The following is a 17,168-nucleotide window of genomic DNA, read 5'->3' on the forward strand; positions in this document are numbered from 1 at the left end:
AGAAAAGAGATGAAGAAAACATACAAAATGATTCCATGCAAAGTTGTGAAATACGCCACAATTACGATGGACTGTTTAGGAATAAAAATATAAAAAGCTACCTAACTAAGAAGAGAATACAAGTGCAAGCTGGGAGTGGGGGTGGAATCAGAGACAGGGCTCCAAGGAAGAGAGAGCCAGATCGTGCCTGGAGGCCTATGAGCAGCCATCCGTGCCCTGTTCTGAAGTGTTCTGAAATTCATAACTGAAAAATAATTCCTCTAAAATGTAAAACTTCAGTGACAGAAACACAGCAATGGTGGCGGAGGGGTAAGGGGTGAGGCGACACATCTGAAGATTTGGGTGGTTGTTTACACCAGAGTTCCTTTAAATTACAGCCAAACTTTTATTTTATTGTGAATTCAGATTTCAGGCTGGATTAGCCGCCAAGGGAAACAAAAAATAAAATAGGAAGAAAAGAAAGGAGAGATGGGGCAGGAAGGAAGGAGGGGAGACAACATCAGCAACACTTTTCCACATACTGAACTTGCCCCACTGAAGCACTTACCTAGGGTTCCCTCCCTGGGTGTCCTGGGCAGGCAGTCCCCCTGTCTTATGGTCCTAGGGGGCCCTGGGCCGCAAAATCTGGAAAAAGGTTGGTGAAGTAGACCAGGCTCTTCTCTTCTCACCCGAGAGCCCCACCACAGCCCTAGAACTTTGACAAGGCCTTTTGTTCTTCACGCTGGAAGCCAGAAGAATCGTATGGATAAATATGGCAGCTCCAAGGGTAGATCTAAAGTGCTGAAACAGGGTCCCAACAAGAGGCCCCAGCTGAGCAGCTTGTATGGCTCTGAGTTTCTGGTGGGTTGCCTGAGCTCACTAGAAAATGAACAAAAACAGGCAGGGAAACAAAGGAAAAAGGAAAAGGAAGAGAAGGGAGGGAGGGAGGAGGACCAAGAGGAAATAAACCACATGCAGGAGACAAATCCACAAAGAGCTGTGGCTACAATTTGGGAATACTCAGGTAGCTGACAGACCACAAAGTACCCCCCCCCCCCCCCCCCGCTGGGCTCTTGGAAATCTCAACTAGCACAGAAAAAGCAACAATCTCCATAGAGACCTCTCATTTCCTCACCCTCCACCCCAGACATTGTGACAGGCAGACATCACTGGACTTACAAGTCACTGGGAGCTCCAGGGGGGCTGGGCCCCTGATCAGCAGGGCTGAAGAGGCAGGACAATACACCTGGGGCCCCCAAGGCTGACCTAGGATTCTGCTTCGAGCCCACCTTGAAGGAGGCTACCAAGAAAAACATCCAGTCCCTGGAAGTCAGCTGCGGCAGAAGCAGAGCAAATGCTCCAGGAAAAAAGCTTCCGCCATTTAGGCCTAGAACCTTTCAGATTAAGATCAATACATGAGGATCAAAGATCAAAGATCGGAGCGCTAGGGGTGGCTGGGGGAGGAGCATCGCTAATAGCCCCAGGGAGTTTTACCAGCTGCTCAGCTGGAAAATCAAAAGCTCTCAGACACAGAATACAACTGAGCAGACACACAACTGAAATGATCAGAAATGAGTTGGCCAGTAAATTAACAAAAATGAGAACATCTAGAAATGAAAACGATAAGAGCAGATTTGCATAGTGTGCTGTAGAGCCCGTGTCAGGCAGAGCTTATTTCCGTCTTGTGCCTAGGTTTACGTGTTCATATGCCATTTTCTTAAGTACCTCATGCACCTCTGATGTGAACCACCAGTTAGAAGCAGCATATAATTAAAAGTGGGTTTGGGGCCAATTCCCCCAGCTGGCCCTCAAAGGAACCTTCCTGAACCCACCCCTTAATGGTCACCTGGTTGTGATCTCATACCCTAAGAGCCTCAGAGACAGATTGTCAACTTTCCTATCTGTAGTAATCCTGCCCTGCTTTCCAATCTGGCATGCCTATGTGATAGGTTGCTGCCATCAGATGTGGTTGTGGGAAGAGATTCCTTTGTCCCTGTACCTTATAAAAGGTCACCATGTGAAGATTGTTGCCACTGTTGTTAAGTGCCATCCAGTCAGTTCCAGCTCATAGTGATCCTGTTTAGGATTTCCAATGAGGGGCTCGTGGGTTTGAACCGCCGACCTTGTGGTTCAAATCAGCTTGTGGTCAAGCACTTATCCTATAGTGCCACAGCAGGACTCCACAAAGATTAGAACTTGGGAAATTCATCATGGTGTCTATGATTTCTGACACGCAGGTGATCTATGTTTGTTTTTGTCTTGTGTTTTCAGTGTTGTTTAAGACTTAAGAGTCTCTATAATATATGAGGAAGGAGCTCTGGTAGCGTAGTGGTTACGAATCGGGCTGCGAACCACAAGGTCAGCAGTTCGAAACTACCAGCTGCTCCGCGGGAGAAAGAGGAGGCTTTCTGCTCCCGTAAAGATTTACAGCCTTGGAAACCCTGCTCAGGGTTGCTGTGGGTCAGAACCGACTCGACGGCACTTAACAACAACATAATATATGAGGAATCCTGGTGTGGCGCTATGAGTTAATATGCTGGATTGCAAAGTCGGTTTGAACTGTAAGGTTGGCAGTTCAAGCTCACTAGCTGCTCCTTCGAAACCCTATACAGGGTTGCTATGGGTCAGGATTGACTGGACAGCACTTAACAACAATTAATATATGTGGACTCCTGGTGTGGCGCTGTCGGATTAGCACTGGACTGTGAACAAAGTCAGCTGTTCAAACTCACCTGCTCCTTGGAAACCCCATACAGGGTCGCCATGAGTCAGAACCGACTCGATGACACTTAACAACTACAACAATGTATGTACAACAAACTATCACATAATTCATAATAAAACATTAAAAAAAAAAAAAAGACATTCCCTAATTACAAAGGGACAACGAGCCACTCACTTGGAGAAGCTGGTAGGCATTAACTGAGACAAGTGATGAGTTAGAATCTTCCAAAAAAGCAACCTTATGGCGTCACATTCTTGTCACTGAGACCAATGTGTCACCTCTGCGGTTTGTTTGTTTTTTTTTTTGCCACAAATGCATTAACTGCAAATTTCAACACAAGAAAACATCAGACAAATCTGAAAGCATAGCTTATTGCAATGTGGGATCCTAAACGGGGTTGTGGATCAGAAAAAGGACATCGTAGGATATTAGCAAAAGCTGATGCAACCTGTAAACATAGGATGCTGGCATAAGCTGGTACTATCTGTACACTAGTTAACAGAATAGAATTGATGGCAAATTTTTGGTTGGCATAAGTATATACAGATTATATAAGATGTTAACATTAGGAGTGGCTGGGAGAAGCACATACAGATAGAGTTTTGCAACTCTTCTATAGTCTAAAGGTATCAAAAATGTGAGGAAAATCTTAAATAAAAAACCAAACACTCAACTGATGAATTAAACAGAAAATATAGAACTTTTTAAAGAGCTAATGCATTTGAGAAAATTTTTTGAGTAAATGATCCAGAACACTATGAAGAAAGACCTGGAAAGAAAAATACTAAAGAGGCATTAACTAAGATATGGGGAAAGGATAATAATAACTGAAATTTTAAAGGAACTAAAGAGCTGAAGAGAGCAAATTTTTGAGAACGGATGAAAACTATGGCCCCTGGAATCAAAATATGTTTTAAGTAGAATAAATAATGAGTAATCCACATGAAAACATATTATAAGAAAACTCCAGAACGCTAAAGACAAGGGAAAATCTTCGCACATCTAGACAGAAAGTACAGAACATCCACAAGGCAGCAATATTAAAATTAGATTTCTAAAAAAAAAAAAAAAAAGACTGTATGAAGGATAAACCTAATGAGAGTGTTTGGAGTCTTGGTGTGGACTGTAGAATAAGCACTGGACCCCAAGGTCAGTTTGAACCGTAAGGTCAACAGCCACTACTTGAAAACCCTAAACAGGGCCACAGGAGATGGAACTGACTGAAGGCACTTAGCAACAGCAATGGGATTGTTTAGTTAATGGGAGAGGCTGGGAGACGCTTAAAGGAGAGAAAAAAATGACAGAGAGGGTGGAGATCCTGAAATGCACCATTTGAAACAGTTCTCACTTCTGGAACCATGTTAATGTTTCACATATGTTTAAAAAAAGAAAGGAAAAATAACTAAATCATGAAGGCCAGGCCAAAAAAAAAAAAAAATCTCTAAAATGGAACAAAAATAGAAGCATATGAGCCAAACCTTAAATCAAATGCACCACAAGATTGCAGTTAAAGGAAAAGGAAGAGAGCTAACCCACGTAACTTGTGAGCATAGTATTCAAAATATCCATCCTCAGATTAAAGCCAAAAAGAACTCTAAGGGTGCTGAACCCTATGTAGTAGGCATCTTTTTTTGCTGAGGCATGATTATGTGTATTTGTTGTTGTTGTTAAGTGCCGTTGAATCGGTTCCGACTCATAGCGACCCTGTACAGGGTTTCCGAGGGTGTAAATCTTTACGGGAGTAGAAAGCCTCATCTTTCTCCTGCGGTGCGGCTGGTAGTTTCGAACCGCTGATCCTAAGGTTCGCAGCCCGATTCGTAACCACTACGCTACCAGAGAGGACTGAGCAAATAAGTAAACATCGTATAGAAACAGGCCAGAATTCTTACAGCTTCACTGACAAAGAAATGAGAAAGAGAATGAACTCTGAGGTGTTGGACTGAAATGGAAGTATTAGCTGTCAGACTCATGGGTAGATTGACAGACAGATAGATGGAAGTATCTACCTACATACACACATGTACAAAACACACATCAATATCTATCTCAACATCTGTTTCACAACTCTAGCCAGAGGATCTAGAAGCAAAGACATCCTATTCTCCACTAAAATGAACCAGGGTTCTTTTATCAGGAAGGACCAGTCTCTGGAAAGACACATCATGCTTGGCAAAGCACAGGGTCAATGAAAAAAGGCAGATCCCTAATGAGATGGAGTGACACAGTAGCTACCAAAACAGGCACAAAGTTGACAACTGGGAAGGGGCACAGGACCAGGCAGTGCTTCATTGTGTTGTGTGTACGGTCACTATGAGTTGGCAGCACGTAACAAGGACAGGGGCAGGGTAAGTACAAGCATGGAACATCCAGTTGGGTCAGAAAGAAAGGAACTGCTCAAAGAATGATGAAGACACATCAGAAGAACACGGTCGAGCATGAATGCACATCTTCTAGCCAAATCCAGGGATAATTTGCTAGTGAAAGTAAATAAATTATAGTAAAGGGTTATAACTAGTGATTAAAATAAGAATCAATCACAAAAGGGCAACTATTAAAAAGGACCACTATTGCAAAAAGTTAAGGAAAGGTTTTCTAGATAAAAGAAACATTCTATGATGGCTACCAGGGGTAGGAGGGAAGGGAAAATTATTCACTGGCTAGAGAATAGACACATGTTAATGTGGGTGACAGGGCAGCCAATATACAAGAGGGAGACTGGCAGCGGAAAGATGAAGGTAGCAGGAAACACAGGGAGGAGTGCAAAAGTTAAAGTAACAGAGGTAAATGCTGTTAACTATTGGTACATGGAGGGGATTGCAATCGCTGTAATTAAACCAGGTATATGATTTGTTGACAGTAAAATTGATTATCTGCTCTGTAAACCTTCACTCAATTCACAATAAAAAGTTAAAAGTAATTCCACGAGTCTGCGCCAGTAAACACATGATGAAAGAAGAGAAGACCCTCTCATAAAGTCAACTAATAAATGCAAAGAGCTCTGCATTGTAGTATCGGCGCTGGACTGCTGACCACAAGGTCAGCCGTTCAAACCTAGCAGCTGCTCTCAGAAACTCTATACAGTCACTATGAGTTAGAATAGACTCAATGGCACACAACAATCTTTGGCTAACGATCCCTGAAGGCATGACGGTTAAAGCACTTGGCTGCTAACCAAAAAGGAATGATAGATTAGACGACCACTGCGCAAGCATGTTCAGCAAGACTTAAGATCATCCACTTCTGTGGCCAAATTGGAGGTGAATAACAAACCTCACTCCATCTACATGCTAACTCTGTCCGTGGAAAGCTTGTCCCTGTCCAGTTCAGAGACCAGCTGAACAGCCCTTCTCTAGTCACCTGGAGCTAGGTCAGAAGGTTCTAGTCACAAGCTGAGAAGTTCACAAGACTAACACCATTTTAGACTCCTTTGGAGTCACCATACAAGTGATCATAGCTTTAATGTAACAAAAGAGGGTGCAAACAAAAAGATGCACAGGGCAAGGTCTCGGAGGGGTCCCAGTGCACAGTTTCCATGTCCCTAGTTTCAGTTCCAAGCAACTGAACATCTCACAGTGTGGTCATCTCACTGCGGATGATGACCTATCAAATGAAATCAGTGTCTACCCCCACAAATGACCTGGAGTTCAAATCTCGGACAGAACACGCCTACTCTGTGACAAAATGGAGACACTCGGTGGTAGAGCTAGGAGGACCCCAAGAGGTTCAGTTGGTCCAGCCCCAAGCACACAGAGGGTTTGACTCACCAAGCTTGCCAGGCGGGTCCAGTGTGCCTCCAGGGACTGGTCCTTTCTCAGCCCACGTAGTTCAGGTTGCTTTCAGAGAGAAGCAGTTCTGGTCCTGCAAAGGACTGGGAGTCAGTGGCTCTCAGTCAACAATGACCAATAGCCTTTAAGAGTCAAGACTGGCCCTCACCCCACCGTCTACAAGGAAACAGGCAGGAGCAGACTGAACCTGGCCCGTGCTTGGCACTGACTACCCCACCCCCAGGCCACTGGTGATAAACTCTGAATCATCTTTGGCTGTCAGATGAGAACACACACAGCCTGGAGAAAACAAATAAATACCAAACAAAACCTTTCTCTCTTAGCATGGCTTCAGTGGCTCTTAACCTTCCTGCCTCTGACTCCTCCTAGCTGGTGTGGCAAGAATCCTGGTGTGGCACTATAGGATAAAGCATTGGACCACAGAGTTGGTTTGAACAGGTTGGCAGTTCAAACTTACCAGTCACTCCTTAGAAACCCTATATAGGGTCATTATGAGTTGGAACTGACTGGATGGCACTTAACAACAACAACAGGGAGTCTTGATGTAGGGCTGTAGGCTATGCACTGGACTGTTAACCAGAAAGTTGATGGTTCAAACCCACCAATCGCTTTTTGGAAAACCTATACAGGGTCGTTATGAGTCGGAACCAACTCAACGGCACTTAACAACAACAACAGGATTAAAAAGAAATCAACTGTAGTAAAATGTGGCTATTAAACTCACACGGTAGTGCTCAGCTACCACTAGCAACTGCTCTGGATAGAATGAGAGAAAATGTGGAACAAAACTCAAAATTATTCCAAAAAAAAGACCAAACTTGATCTTAAAAACTCAGGAGTGGCCAAAGAAGAATGATAAAAATGGAAGATTCTTGGAATCAATGAGTCCAGTGGACTAATGGAACACATGACCATCAGTCTCCATGACTCTGAGAACTAGATGGTGCCAAGCTACCACCACCAACTACTCTAAAAGGGATCACATTAAAAGGTCCTGGATAAAATGGGAGACAATGTGGAACAAAACTCAAAATTATATAGCCCAGCCTTACTGGCCAGAAAGAGAGTGAGGGAAACTGAGACTACAGCCTTTGGCCACCCTTCAGGTCGAGAATGAAACTCACCCTTGGACTCAATTTTCAGCCAAGTAATAGATAGGTAGGTATATAAGACAGACAACAACATTAGTAAGGTACACACATTAATGTTTGAGGGGATGACAATCAGTGAGATAAAACTAAGTGGATGATTTGTTGAAAGTACAACTGACCGTCCGCTCCATAAATCTTCACTCAACTCACAATAAAAAATTTCAAAAAAAAAAGAAGTAAACATGTTTAAGAACTGAAAACAAAAAACAGGCTTACTGATCAGTCAGAAACAGAAACGGGTAGAACCCCAAGACTATGACCCTTGGCCACCCTTCAGGTCTGGAACTGAACTCACTCCCATGGCTCAATTTTCAGCCAAGTCATAGACAGGTATATAGGGTGGACAACAACATTAATAAGGTACACCACACTACAGAATAGTCAACCATTTGAGACCAAGGATAAAGCTCAAAAGGGTCGAGCAAGAGGGAGGAATGGAACTTATAAACACAGGGAGGAAGAGGGATAAGTGATATTACATTGAAGGGAATATAATCATTGAGAGAAAACAAAATGTGTGATACAATGAATGTAAAGCTGATTATCTGCTCTCTAAAGCCATCACTCAATTTACAATAAAAAGTTTTTTAAATGTGGTTATTGAAACATTTAAAAGTGAGATAAGTCAGTGGCAAAAGGACAAATACGGCATGATCTCACTTCTATAGTAATAAACAGCAAATCTGTAGAAACCAAACAGAGGAATCCAGGGGGAGTTTTTACTTAAGGGGCATTAATGTTGGTGGAAAAGGATAGTGAGAATGTTGAAAACCGTTTTTCAAGAACTGAATTCATGGTGTCTTTACTGTATTGTGCTAAAGCAAATAACAAGGTCTACCTGTGGAGTCCTGGTGTGGTGCTGGAGGATAAAGCACTGGACAGAAAGGTGATTTGAGCCATAAGGTTGGCAGTTCAAACTCACCAACCACTCTTTGGAAACCTTATACAAGGTCGCTGTGAGTTAGAACCAACTCAACGGTGCTTAACAACAACAACAACTTGTGGGCACACCAAAAATGTAAGTGATGCCCTTAAAGTGAAATAGGACAATACCTGGAATTTATCACCAAGACAAACTCACAGGTACTGTTAATACCACAGAGGTTTGTTAGGCTTAAACTTATCATTGGGTGCTGATGTGATGCTGTAGGATAAGCAACCACCAGGTTGGTAGTTCAAATTTACCAGCTAATCCTTGGAAACCCTAAACAGGGTCTCTATCAGTTACTTGGAACTTACTCGACGGCACTTAACAACAACACAAATTTATCACAGAAAATTTCAGCTACAATTTAGTGAAAATAAAGATGCTATGTTTCCCCCTACCCAATTTCTCAGATCCCTAAATTGCAGGATTCCTGGACCCCAAGTTAAGAATCCCTGTTCTAGGAACAAACAACTCAAGATGTGCTCAAACACTTTATGAGGAAATCTAAACTTGTTCAAACTGTCAACAAATTAGTTTAGACAAAATATATCAGAAGTCTACACGTTTTATATACCATAATTCAGAAATTCCACTTCTGGGAATTTATCCAAAGGAAGTAATCAAACAAGTGTCCATAGTTGTACTTTTTATGACCAAGGATGTTCATGCAGTTTTGCTTTTAAAACAAAAACAGTGGAAACGATCCAAGTGCCCAACAATAAGGAATTTGTAGTAAGCTGTGGCGTAGTCACATAATGAGCCGCTGTGCTCATGGTCAGGGGGCACACTGTAACCCTACAGACTTTAAGAAAAATATGTTGGCCATAGATTAACTAAGAGAAGATACGAAGACAGCGTGTATATACTGCTCTGATTTAGAAACTACCAAAGTTTCAGAAGCACATGCACTGAGCTAGTTAGTACCTAAGGCCAACTCTGGGGTGCCAAATTTCAGATTTATTAAAAACAACAGCACACACAAATTTTCCACATTGAAATGGATTGTTTTCGTGTAAAATCTTCCTATTCTCTCTCTTAAGGTCCCATTTAATAAGGTTTTATTGTGTTTTAAAATGCTGTTTGCAAGTTTAGCTATTTTTGATTAAGTATGTTTAGATTATTTTCAAAAGCTTTTTTAAAAAAGTTTTTAAAAATCACTGAACAAAGACTCTGCCTCTTGTTTTCTCAGACAGCGGCGGTTCAAAGGCCAAGAGCGTGAGAACCATGAACCCAGTTAAGAAACCACCAGGCTGGCTGGCAACAAAATTGCAGCTTTGGCCTGAGGCACCGAACACGGATACCAAAGGCAGTGCCTGGGCCTAGGAGATAATTTCTGCTCTAAACTCCAGGCATAAAAAATGCCCCGTCGCATGACCCGTGGGCCACCCAGCCACCGTGTTCCAGGGTCAGGACGAAGCATCTTTACCTGTTCCCCTGGAGAAGTGGACCTAACTGCAATCCCTGACTTCACCTCTCCAGAGGTTAAAGACAGGCCGTTCAGAACCTTCCTTGCGCCGGGAGCCAAAGGGACCCTAGACCGCCCAGAGACCCCGCCCTGCCCCTGCAGCCCCGCCCACGATCCTTCCCCGCCCCCTCTAGAACTCCCCCGGTATCCTCTACCCCTCACTCCCCCACCCCACCCCTCTACTGCCAGGACATACCTGCGAGTCCAGGCGCCTGGGAAAGCCCGGCCCCCAGCCCTTAGGGGAGGCGGAGTAAAAGAGACGGTCTGGAAGGGACGCGGGACGTGAGGGCGAGTCCTTGCCCAGGAGACCCCGCAGGACCTGAGCGCTGAGCGCGAAGGGGAAGCCAAACGAGAGCCAGCAGGCGGGGGGCGGCGAACTGTCAGGCCGCAGAAGCGCGGCTGGTCCTGCGAGCGACCCCGCGATGGCTGCTCCCTGCGTGGTCTGGCTAATGAGAGCAACACACAGCTGCCCTGGGCGGAAACCTCGAGCGGTACAGTCGGGGCAGGGTCGTGACCAAGGAGTACCCAAGCTGCTGAGTGGGGGGTTAAATCTATGGCCAGGTGATTCCGCAAAGTGAATGGAACCGCTGAGACAGTGAACTCGGGCTCCTCGAAAGTGGTGACACGAACACTTGAAAGCACTAGAGGGTCGCTGATGATGGGGAGGGGTCCCAAGCCGAGGGGCCGCAAAGGCAAAGGTCCCGGGGGAGGGGTGGGCGGGGCAGGGCCAGCACGAGAGGCAGGGCCAGTGGGCTCAGTCCCGAGAGTGCGGGGCACCCATGTCATCCGTGCTTTTAAAGCATCTGTCCAAACTGTCCCGCCACCCTTGGAGAAACGGCCCAGATAATTTTAATCACGGAGCATGATGCCAGTCAGAGAGCGAAAGCTGGCGAGTTGGGGCCTTCCCGCGGCTTAGAGCAGCCCCCAGCTCCCTCGGGTAGGCCTCTGACTCTGGTTGCCGGATGCGACAACATCCCCCAAGTAAGGCGCGCCCGAAACTAGAGACTTCCGCGCCGAGGCCCGTCCCTCCCAGAATTTCAGAAAATGGTACCCTGGTTCTCAGTGTGCACTGTAGCTGCGGGGCTGTGATCCTCCTGCCATGGAGCAGTGACGTCCCCACCAGGGGCTGCAAAGGGCGCCGCGGGCCCTAGGATACCTGAGACGCGGGGACAACCTGTTTGGAACCCTCCCGAGGCCATGCGAGCGTTTCACTGACCGAGGAATTGAAGCGAGGCCTTTCCCCAATCTTGAGTAGTAGGTAACCCCGACGCCGCGGACCCTCCACCCACGGATCGGACCGGGACCACGGAGAGACAGCACGTGCAGAGGTCTCCGTGCGCATCGGGGGGCGCAACGGACGCCCGGGGCCTCGGCCTGCGGGCATCGGATGGCAGGCGCGCTTGCCGTTCGCCCTGGGGTCGAGCGCCCACCCCTGGGGCTCTGATCCAGAGGCAGGGGTCACTCTCCGGGCGCTCCGGCAGCTCTAGCGCTAGGAGCGGTATTAAGCCCGTCTCCTAGCCCCGGGCTTGGCCCTCCCCAGTCTCCAGGCCTCGATGGATGGGCCGACTAAGTTTGAAAAGAGTCTTGTGGGGGGAAGATCCCGGGTGGGGTGGGTAGACGGGCGCGTCCTATGAAGAGCTCGCCACGCGGCTGGCGTGGAGCCACCTCAACAAAGGGGTGCCCTAGCCAAACACTCAGGAAGGGGCGGGGCGCAGTCTTAAAGGGCGCGCGCCACTTAAGGTGGTCTACAGCTCCGCCTGGAGGAAAAAGGCTGCTTTGCTGGCTGAGGCTGGCCGAAACTGAAAACGGTCGGTCTACCTTACTGGAAGAACGGGTACCGCTCCTCCCTGGCTCTGGGTGAGCCGCCAAAATAGAAGCCTTGGATCGGTTCAAAAGGCGGCCCCGCTCCACTCCAGACAGATGGGCCCGGGAGTCTATAGAAAGTGATTGTGGCGCCCCTTAAAGTGAATTAGCATGTCTGACTTGTGCTGGGTCTCCGGTGTAGGATGAGGAGTTTACATAGTAAAACAGGGTCCAAAAGAGACCATGTTGTCATTTTCCCATCCAAAACCCTTCAGCCGGGCTTTCTTGGGAAGGGAAGGAGGGAAGCTCCCCGGAGGAGTGCACAAGGTTCCTGACAGCTGACCTGAATGGGAGTCAAACCCCACCCATCACCACCACGACGGAGAGTCCTAGCATTTGGCACGGTTCCTGGTATTGAAGTTGTTGTTAACCTGCCATCGAGTCGGTTCTGACTCTCAGAGACCCTGTATAGGGTTTCCAAAGAGCAGCTGGTGGGTTTGAACTGCCCACCTTGTGGTTAGCAGCCTAGTGTTTATCCTAGAGCGCCACACTGGACTCCTTACACTCCCGCAGAAGGATGAATCAGAGGCAATTCAGGAAGGGGACTCTGAGTCAGACACTGAAGCACCTGCAGGCCCAGGATAGGGGGGAGAGAGCAGAAGGAGCAGGACACAGGGGTTCACATCACAGCCTACTGCCCTGGAATTGCATCACCAGCCCCCAAGTCTGTTCAAGGGTGCACTGGTGTCACTAGGATTGGTGTCACCCACTGCCATAACTCTTGGTGTCACCCCACCACCATCATGAACTTCCTCTAGTACCAGACCATACAGAATCCTTGTTGTTAGGTGCCATCGAGTTGGTACAGACTCATTGCGACCCTGTGCACAACAGAACGAAATACTGCCCTATCCTGGACCAAACTCACAATTGTTGCTATGCTTGAGCCCACTGATGCTGCCACTTTGCCAATCCATCTCGCTGGGAGTCTTCCTCTTTTTCTCTGAACTTACCAAACATGATATTCTTCTCCAGTGACTGGTCCCTCCTGACAATATGTCCTAAGTATGAGAGACTAAGTTTGGCCATCCTGGTCTCCAAGGAGCCGCTGGCTGCACTTCTTCCAACACAGATCTGTTGGTTCTTTTGGTAGCCATGGCACTTTCAATATTCTCCTCCAACACCATAACTCAAAATGCATCAATTCTTCTACAGTCTTCCTTATTCACTATCCAGCTTTTGCATGCATACGAGGTTACTGAAAATTCCATGGCTTGGGTCAGGCACACCTTAGTCCTCAAGCTGACATCTTTGCTCTTCAACACTTTAAAAAGGTCATGTGCAGCAGATTTGCCTGATACAATACATCCTTTGATTTCTTGACTGCTGCTTCCTTGAGTGCTGATCATTGATCCAAAACGAATTAAGTCTTTGACAACTTCAATCTTTTCTCCATTGATAAGAATGTTGTTTACTGGTCCAGTGGTGAGGATTTTTGTTTTCTTGACATTGAGATTGCAATACATTCTTAAGGCTGTGGTCTTTGATCTTCATCAGTAAGTATTTTAAGTCCTCTTCACTTTCAGCAAGCAAGATTGTATCATCTGCATATAGCAGGTTGTTATAATGAGTCTTCCTCCAATCCTGATGCCACGTTTTTCTTCTTAGCAATGCTTATTATTAATTTTAATAATAATTAAGCATAGAATAGTATAAGATACAGTTGTTGTTGTTAAGGGTCATTGAGTCAGTGCCACAGAGAACCATACAGGTTCCAAGGAGCCACTGGTGAGCTTGAACCATCTACCTTGTGGTTCAAACCAACTTTGCAGTCCAGTGCATTAACCCACAGCATCACACCAGAACTCCATGATATAGATAATGTGAGGGTAGCCCAGGATTTGGCACTTACTATAAGTCAGAATTGACTCCAAGTCACCAAACTCCTGGAGTACTGTAGGATAAACACTAGACTGTGAACCACAGGGTGGCTATGAGTCAAAATCAACTCAATGGCACTTCACAACAACATGAATTAGAACCCACTCCAAGACACCTAACAACAACAGTATTTCTTAGACGTTTTGTAAAATTTTTCTACACTGAATTACATTATTAGTAAACGAGAGAAAGCATTTTTTTAAAACGTTTTATTGTGAAGTGGGTGAAGGTTCACCAAGCAGATCAGTTCAATAAACAATTCATAGCCATTTTGTTTCATGTCATCGATTGTAATCTCCACATTGTAACATCATATCCTACTTCCTCCCTGTATTTCATTTCCATTCCTCCTTCTTTCTTAACTCTTCTGAACTTTGTCCTTGGGTAAATGCTGCCCTTTTGCTCTTAAATAGCTATTGTTCCCCTTTAGACCTATTGTTTGGCTGAAATTTTCCAGACTTGAATGATGACTAAGGACCATAGAGAGTTAGTGTTTTTAGATTTGAAACCTTTTCCTTTAATTACACCATTCTCAAATGTTACTGCTGTAATTTCACAAAAACTAACTACAATATTGTAATTCCAGAAATTTTGATAAAATCGGCAAAACTATAAAAACACCAGGTGCAAAGAAAACAATAGCACCATGATTGCAGAGGGTGCTCATGAAACTAGTGATTTGAAATAATGGGAGCTGTGACAGGAGGTCCAAAATGTAAACATCCTGTAGGTATATTGTTGTCAAGTGCCATAGAGGTGGTTCTGACTCATAGCGACCCTTTATGGGGTTTCCATGGAGTGGCTGGTGGGTTTGAACTGCCGGCCTTGAGACTCAAACTGACCTTGTGATCCAGTGCATTACCGTGCAGCGTCACATGTACTTGTGGTCCAGTGTATTACCGTGCAGCGCCACATGTAAACTAGGATTATTTAAAATCAATTTCTGCTGAAACACTGCACAAATATTTTATAGACAGTCATTTTGGTGTCATCCCTCTGACAGTGTCACCTGGAGCAGTCGGCACTCCGCCACACTAATGATATTAAGCCACAGCATCCGAGGGTCTGGCACAGTTCCTAACAGCTAGGGGCCCGTGGGAACCTGGTCTTTGGGAGCTGCGGCTGCGCCTGGCAGCCCTGGTCCCAATGCCAGTAATTGGCCAAGGCGCTGCTCTTCCCGGAAACCCCGGGGGACCGTGGGAAGGCAGAAGCACAGCGGCAGCGGCGGGAGGGTGGCAAAACAGAAGTAGCTCTCGGAAGCTAAGCCTGCGCAATTTCCCGTGGCCAGAGACTGAGCGGCCTGCAGGGGCGAGCCGGAAGTAATGAGCCGGAAGCAGTCGGCATACTTCTCGCCATTGCTGGGTGGGGTGCGGGTCAAGACCGTCCCACCTCGACCCTGGCAGGGGAGGGACGGAATAGAGTCGCTGCCCGAGTTCCCGTTTCAGGGATGGAAAATCCAGTTCAAATTTTGTTGTTGTTATGTGCCGTGGAGTCTATATAGGGTTTACAGGGTCTCCGAGACTGTAAATCTTTACGGGAGCAGAAAGATGAGGCTTTTTCCTGCAGAACGGCTGATAGTATCGAACTGCTGACCATGAGATTAGCAGCCCTATTCGTAACCACATAACCACTACGCTACCAGAGCTCCTTAGAGGGTGTCTGGTGGTGTGGTGGTGATGTGCCGTGGATTCGGTTCCCACTCATAGCGACCCTGTACAGGGTTTCCGAGGATATAAATCTTTACGGGAGCAGAAAAGCCTCAGTTTTCTCCCGCGGAACAGCTAGTTTCGAACTGCTGACCTTGCGGTTCTCGGTTCGCAGCCCAATTCGTAACCACTACACTACCAGCTTTCTACTCCCGTAAAGATTTACACTCTCGGAAACCCAGTACAGGGTCGCTATGGGTCGGAACTGACTGAACGGCACTTAACAACAACAACGCTACCAGAGCTCCTTTTAGAGGGTTTCTAGGCCTGGCTTAAAATAGAAAAGCAGATGCATTGGTTGATGTGTTGACACCAGGCCAGCGCTAGGGGGCGCCCTGGCTCAGCTGGTTGTCTGGACGTCTTTGTCTACACCTGCTGCGGTCCAGGACCGGGCGGAGGCTGCGACTAGTGTCTCCTTTCCACTTACGTCCGCAGGATAAGCTTTCAGGAGTGAAATCACAAGCCAAAGTGTTCTTTTTAAAGGCTAACATTTGTTACATTTTCACCTTTTTTTTTCTCTCTTTTTTTTTACATTGTGTTAAATGAAGTTCCTTCTTCAGAATCTTGGAGGAAGGGTCATTTACTGGACAGATTGTATTGGCTTCCTTCCTCAGTCTCCACCCACTTCTGCCCCCATGGTGCCAGCTTTGCACCTGCAGGTGACTTAACACCTGCAACCCTGTTCCCCATGGACGCTTTCATGTGGGCTGGGGTGGAGGAAGGGCCAGGGAGGAGCAGAGGGAGAGTGCTCTTCTGCAGCCCTGGGAGCTCCTCAGGAGCTGAAGCCTGAAAATAGAAAAAGTCTGCTGCAGAAATGTAAGTACAGGGACAAGATGGCCGAGTAGATAGATGCACTGAGCAGAACCTCTGCGTCAAGGCCATGGGAGACCAAGTGAAACAGATTCAGCTGGCGATCCTGGAACCCTGAGCTTCCCATAGAACTGAAAGGTGGATTGAGAGATGACTGGAAGAGGAAGCTGCCCAGAAGCAGCCAAAGAGAGGAAAACCAAATGGGCAGTCAGCTGGCTGGGAGTGCTGGTGGCCTGGAGGCGCAAGACGTGGCTAGAGGTTGGTGGCAAGTGGGCTGTGGTTCTCCCATGTTCCTCATATCCTTGCCAGCCCAGTCACCTGTGGCACTGCCTCCTCCACAGTCTCTGCTCTGCCTGGGGTCAGGAGCCAGGCATACCATCCCTGTGTCTGGAGTTGTGTTGAACCCACCCTAAACTATGCTAAACAAACATCAGAGAACTCCATTACATCCAGCAGGAGACGGCTAGTGAATGCTTGAGAACACTGCAACATAGAATCATCAATTAAGTACAACTACAACACCACCACAATGTCTTGGAAACAGCAGAAAATTCCAGCTTACACAAAGAAACAAGACAAAGTCCCTCAAACAAGTGACCTAAGTATAGTCAGAAAATATACCAGAAATGGTATCAGAACTATTTGATAAAGGAATTTAAAAGAATAATATTTAGGTACCTTTCAATGGATTGAGAGAATGATCAGGAACACTTCAAAGGAAAACACAGACAAAACTTCAGAAGAATTCAGGAAAACACTCTAAGAATAAATGGACAAAAGTGGGGAGGGGGCTACAAAGACAAGAAGTGACTGGCTTACAAGCTTTCAAGAGGAATCCTAGTTCCAGAGGGGGGTGGGGGAAGGTAGAATCTCCA

General features: G+C 46.3%; 1 protein-coding gene across 1 annotated transcript in view; it reads right to left on the bottom strand.

Moving 5' to 3' along the window:
* Nucleotides 1-14,861: 14,861 nt before the first annotated feature.
* Nucleotides 14,862-17,168, bottom strand: part of NADK (NAD kinase) — a 66,898-nt gene continuing 64,591 nt past the window's right edge. The window contains exon 12 of the mRNA XM_006871772.1: nt 14,862-15,173. Within this exon, the coding sequence (XP_006871834.1) occupies nt 14,862-15,173 (312 nt within the window). The remainder of the gene's footprint in view (nt 15,174-17,168) is intronic.

Source organism: Chrysochloris asiatica, unplaced genomic scaffold (assembly GCF_000296735.1).
Source record: "Chrysochloris asiatica unplaced genomic scaffold, ChrAsi1.0 scaffold00173, whole genome shotgun sequence".
Classification (NCBI taxonomy): domain Eukaryota; kingdom Metazoa; phylum Chordata; class Mammalia; order Afrosoricida; family Chrysochloridae; genus Chrysochloris; species Chrysochloris asiatica.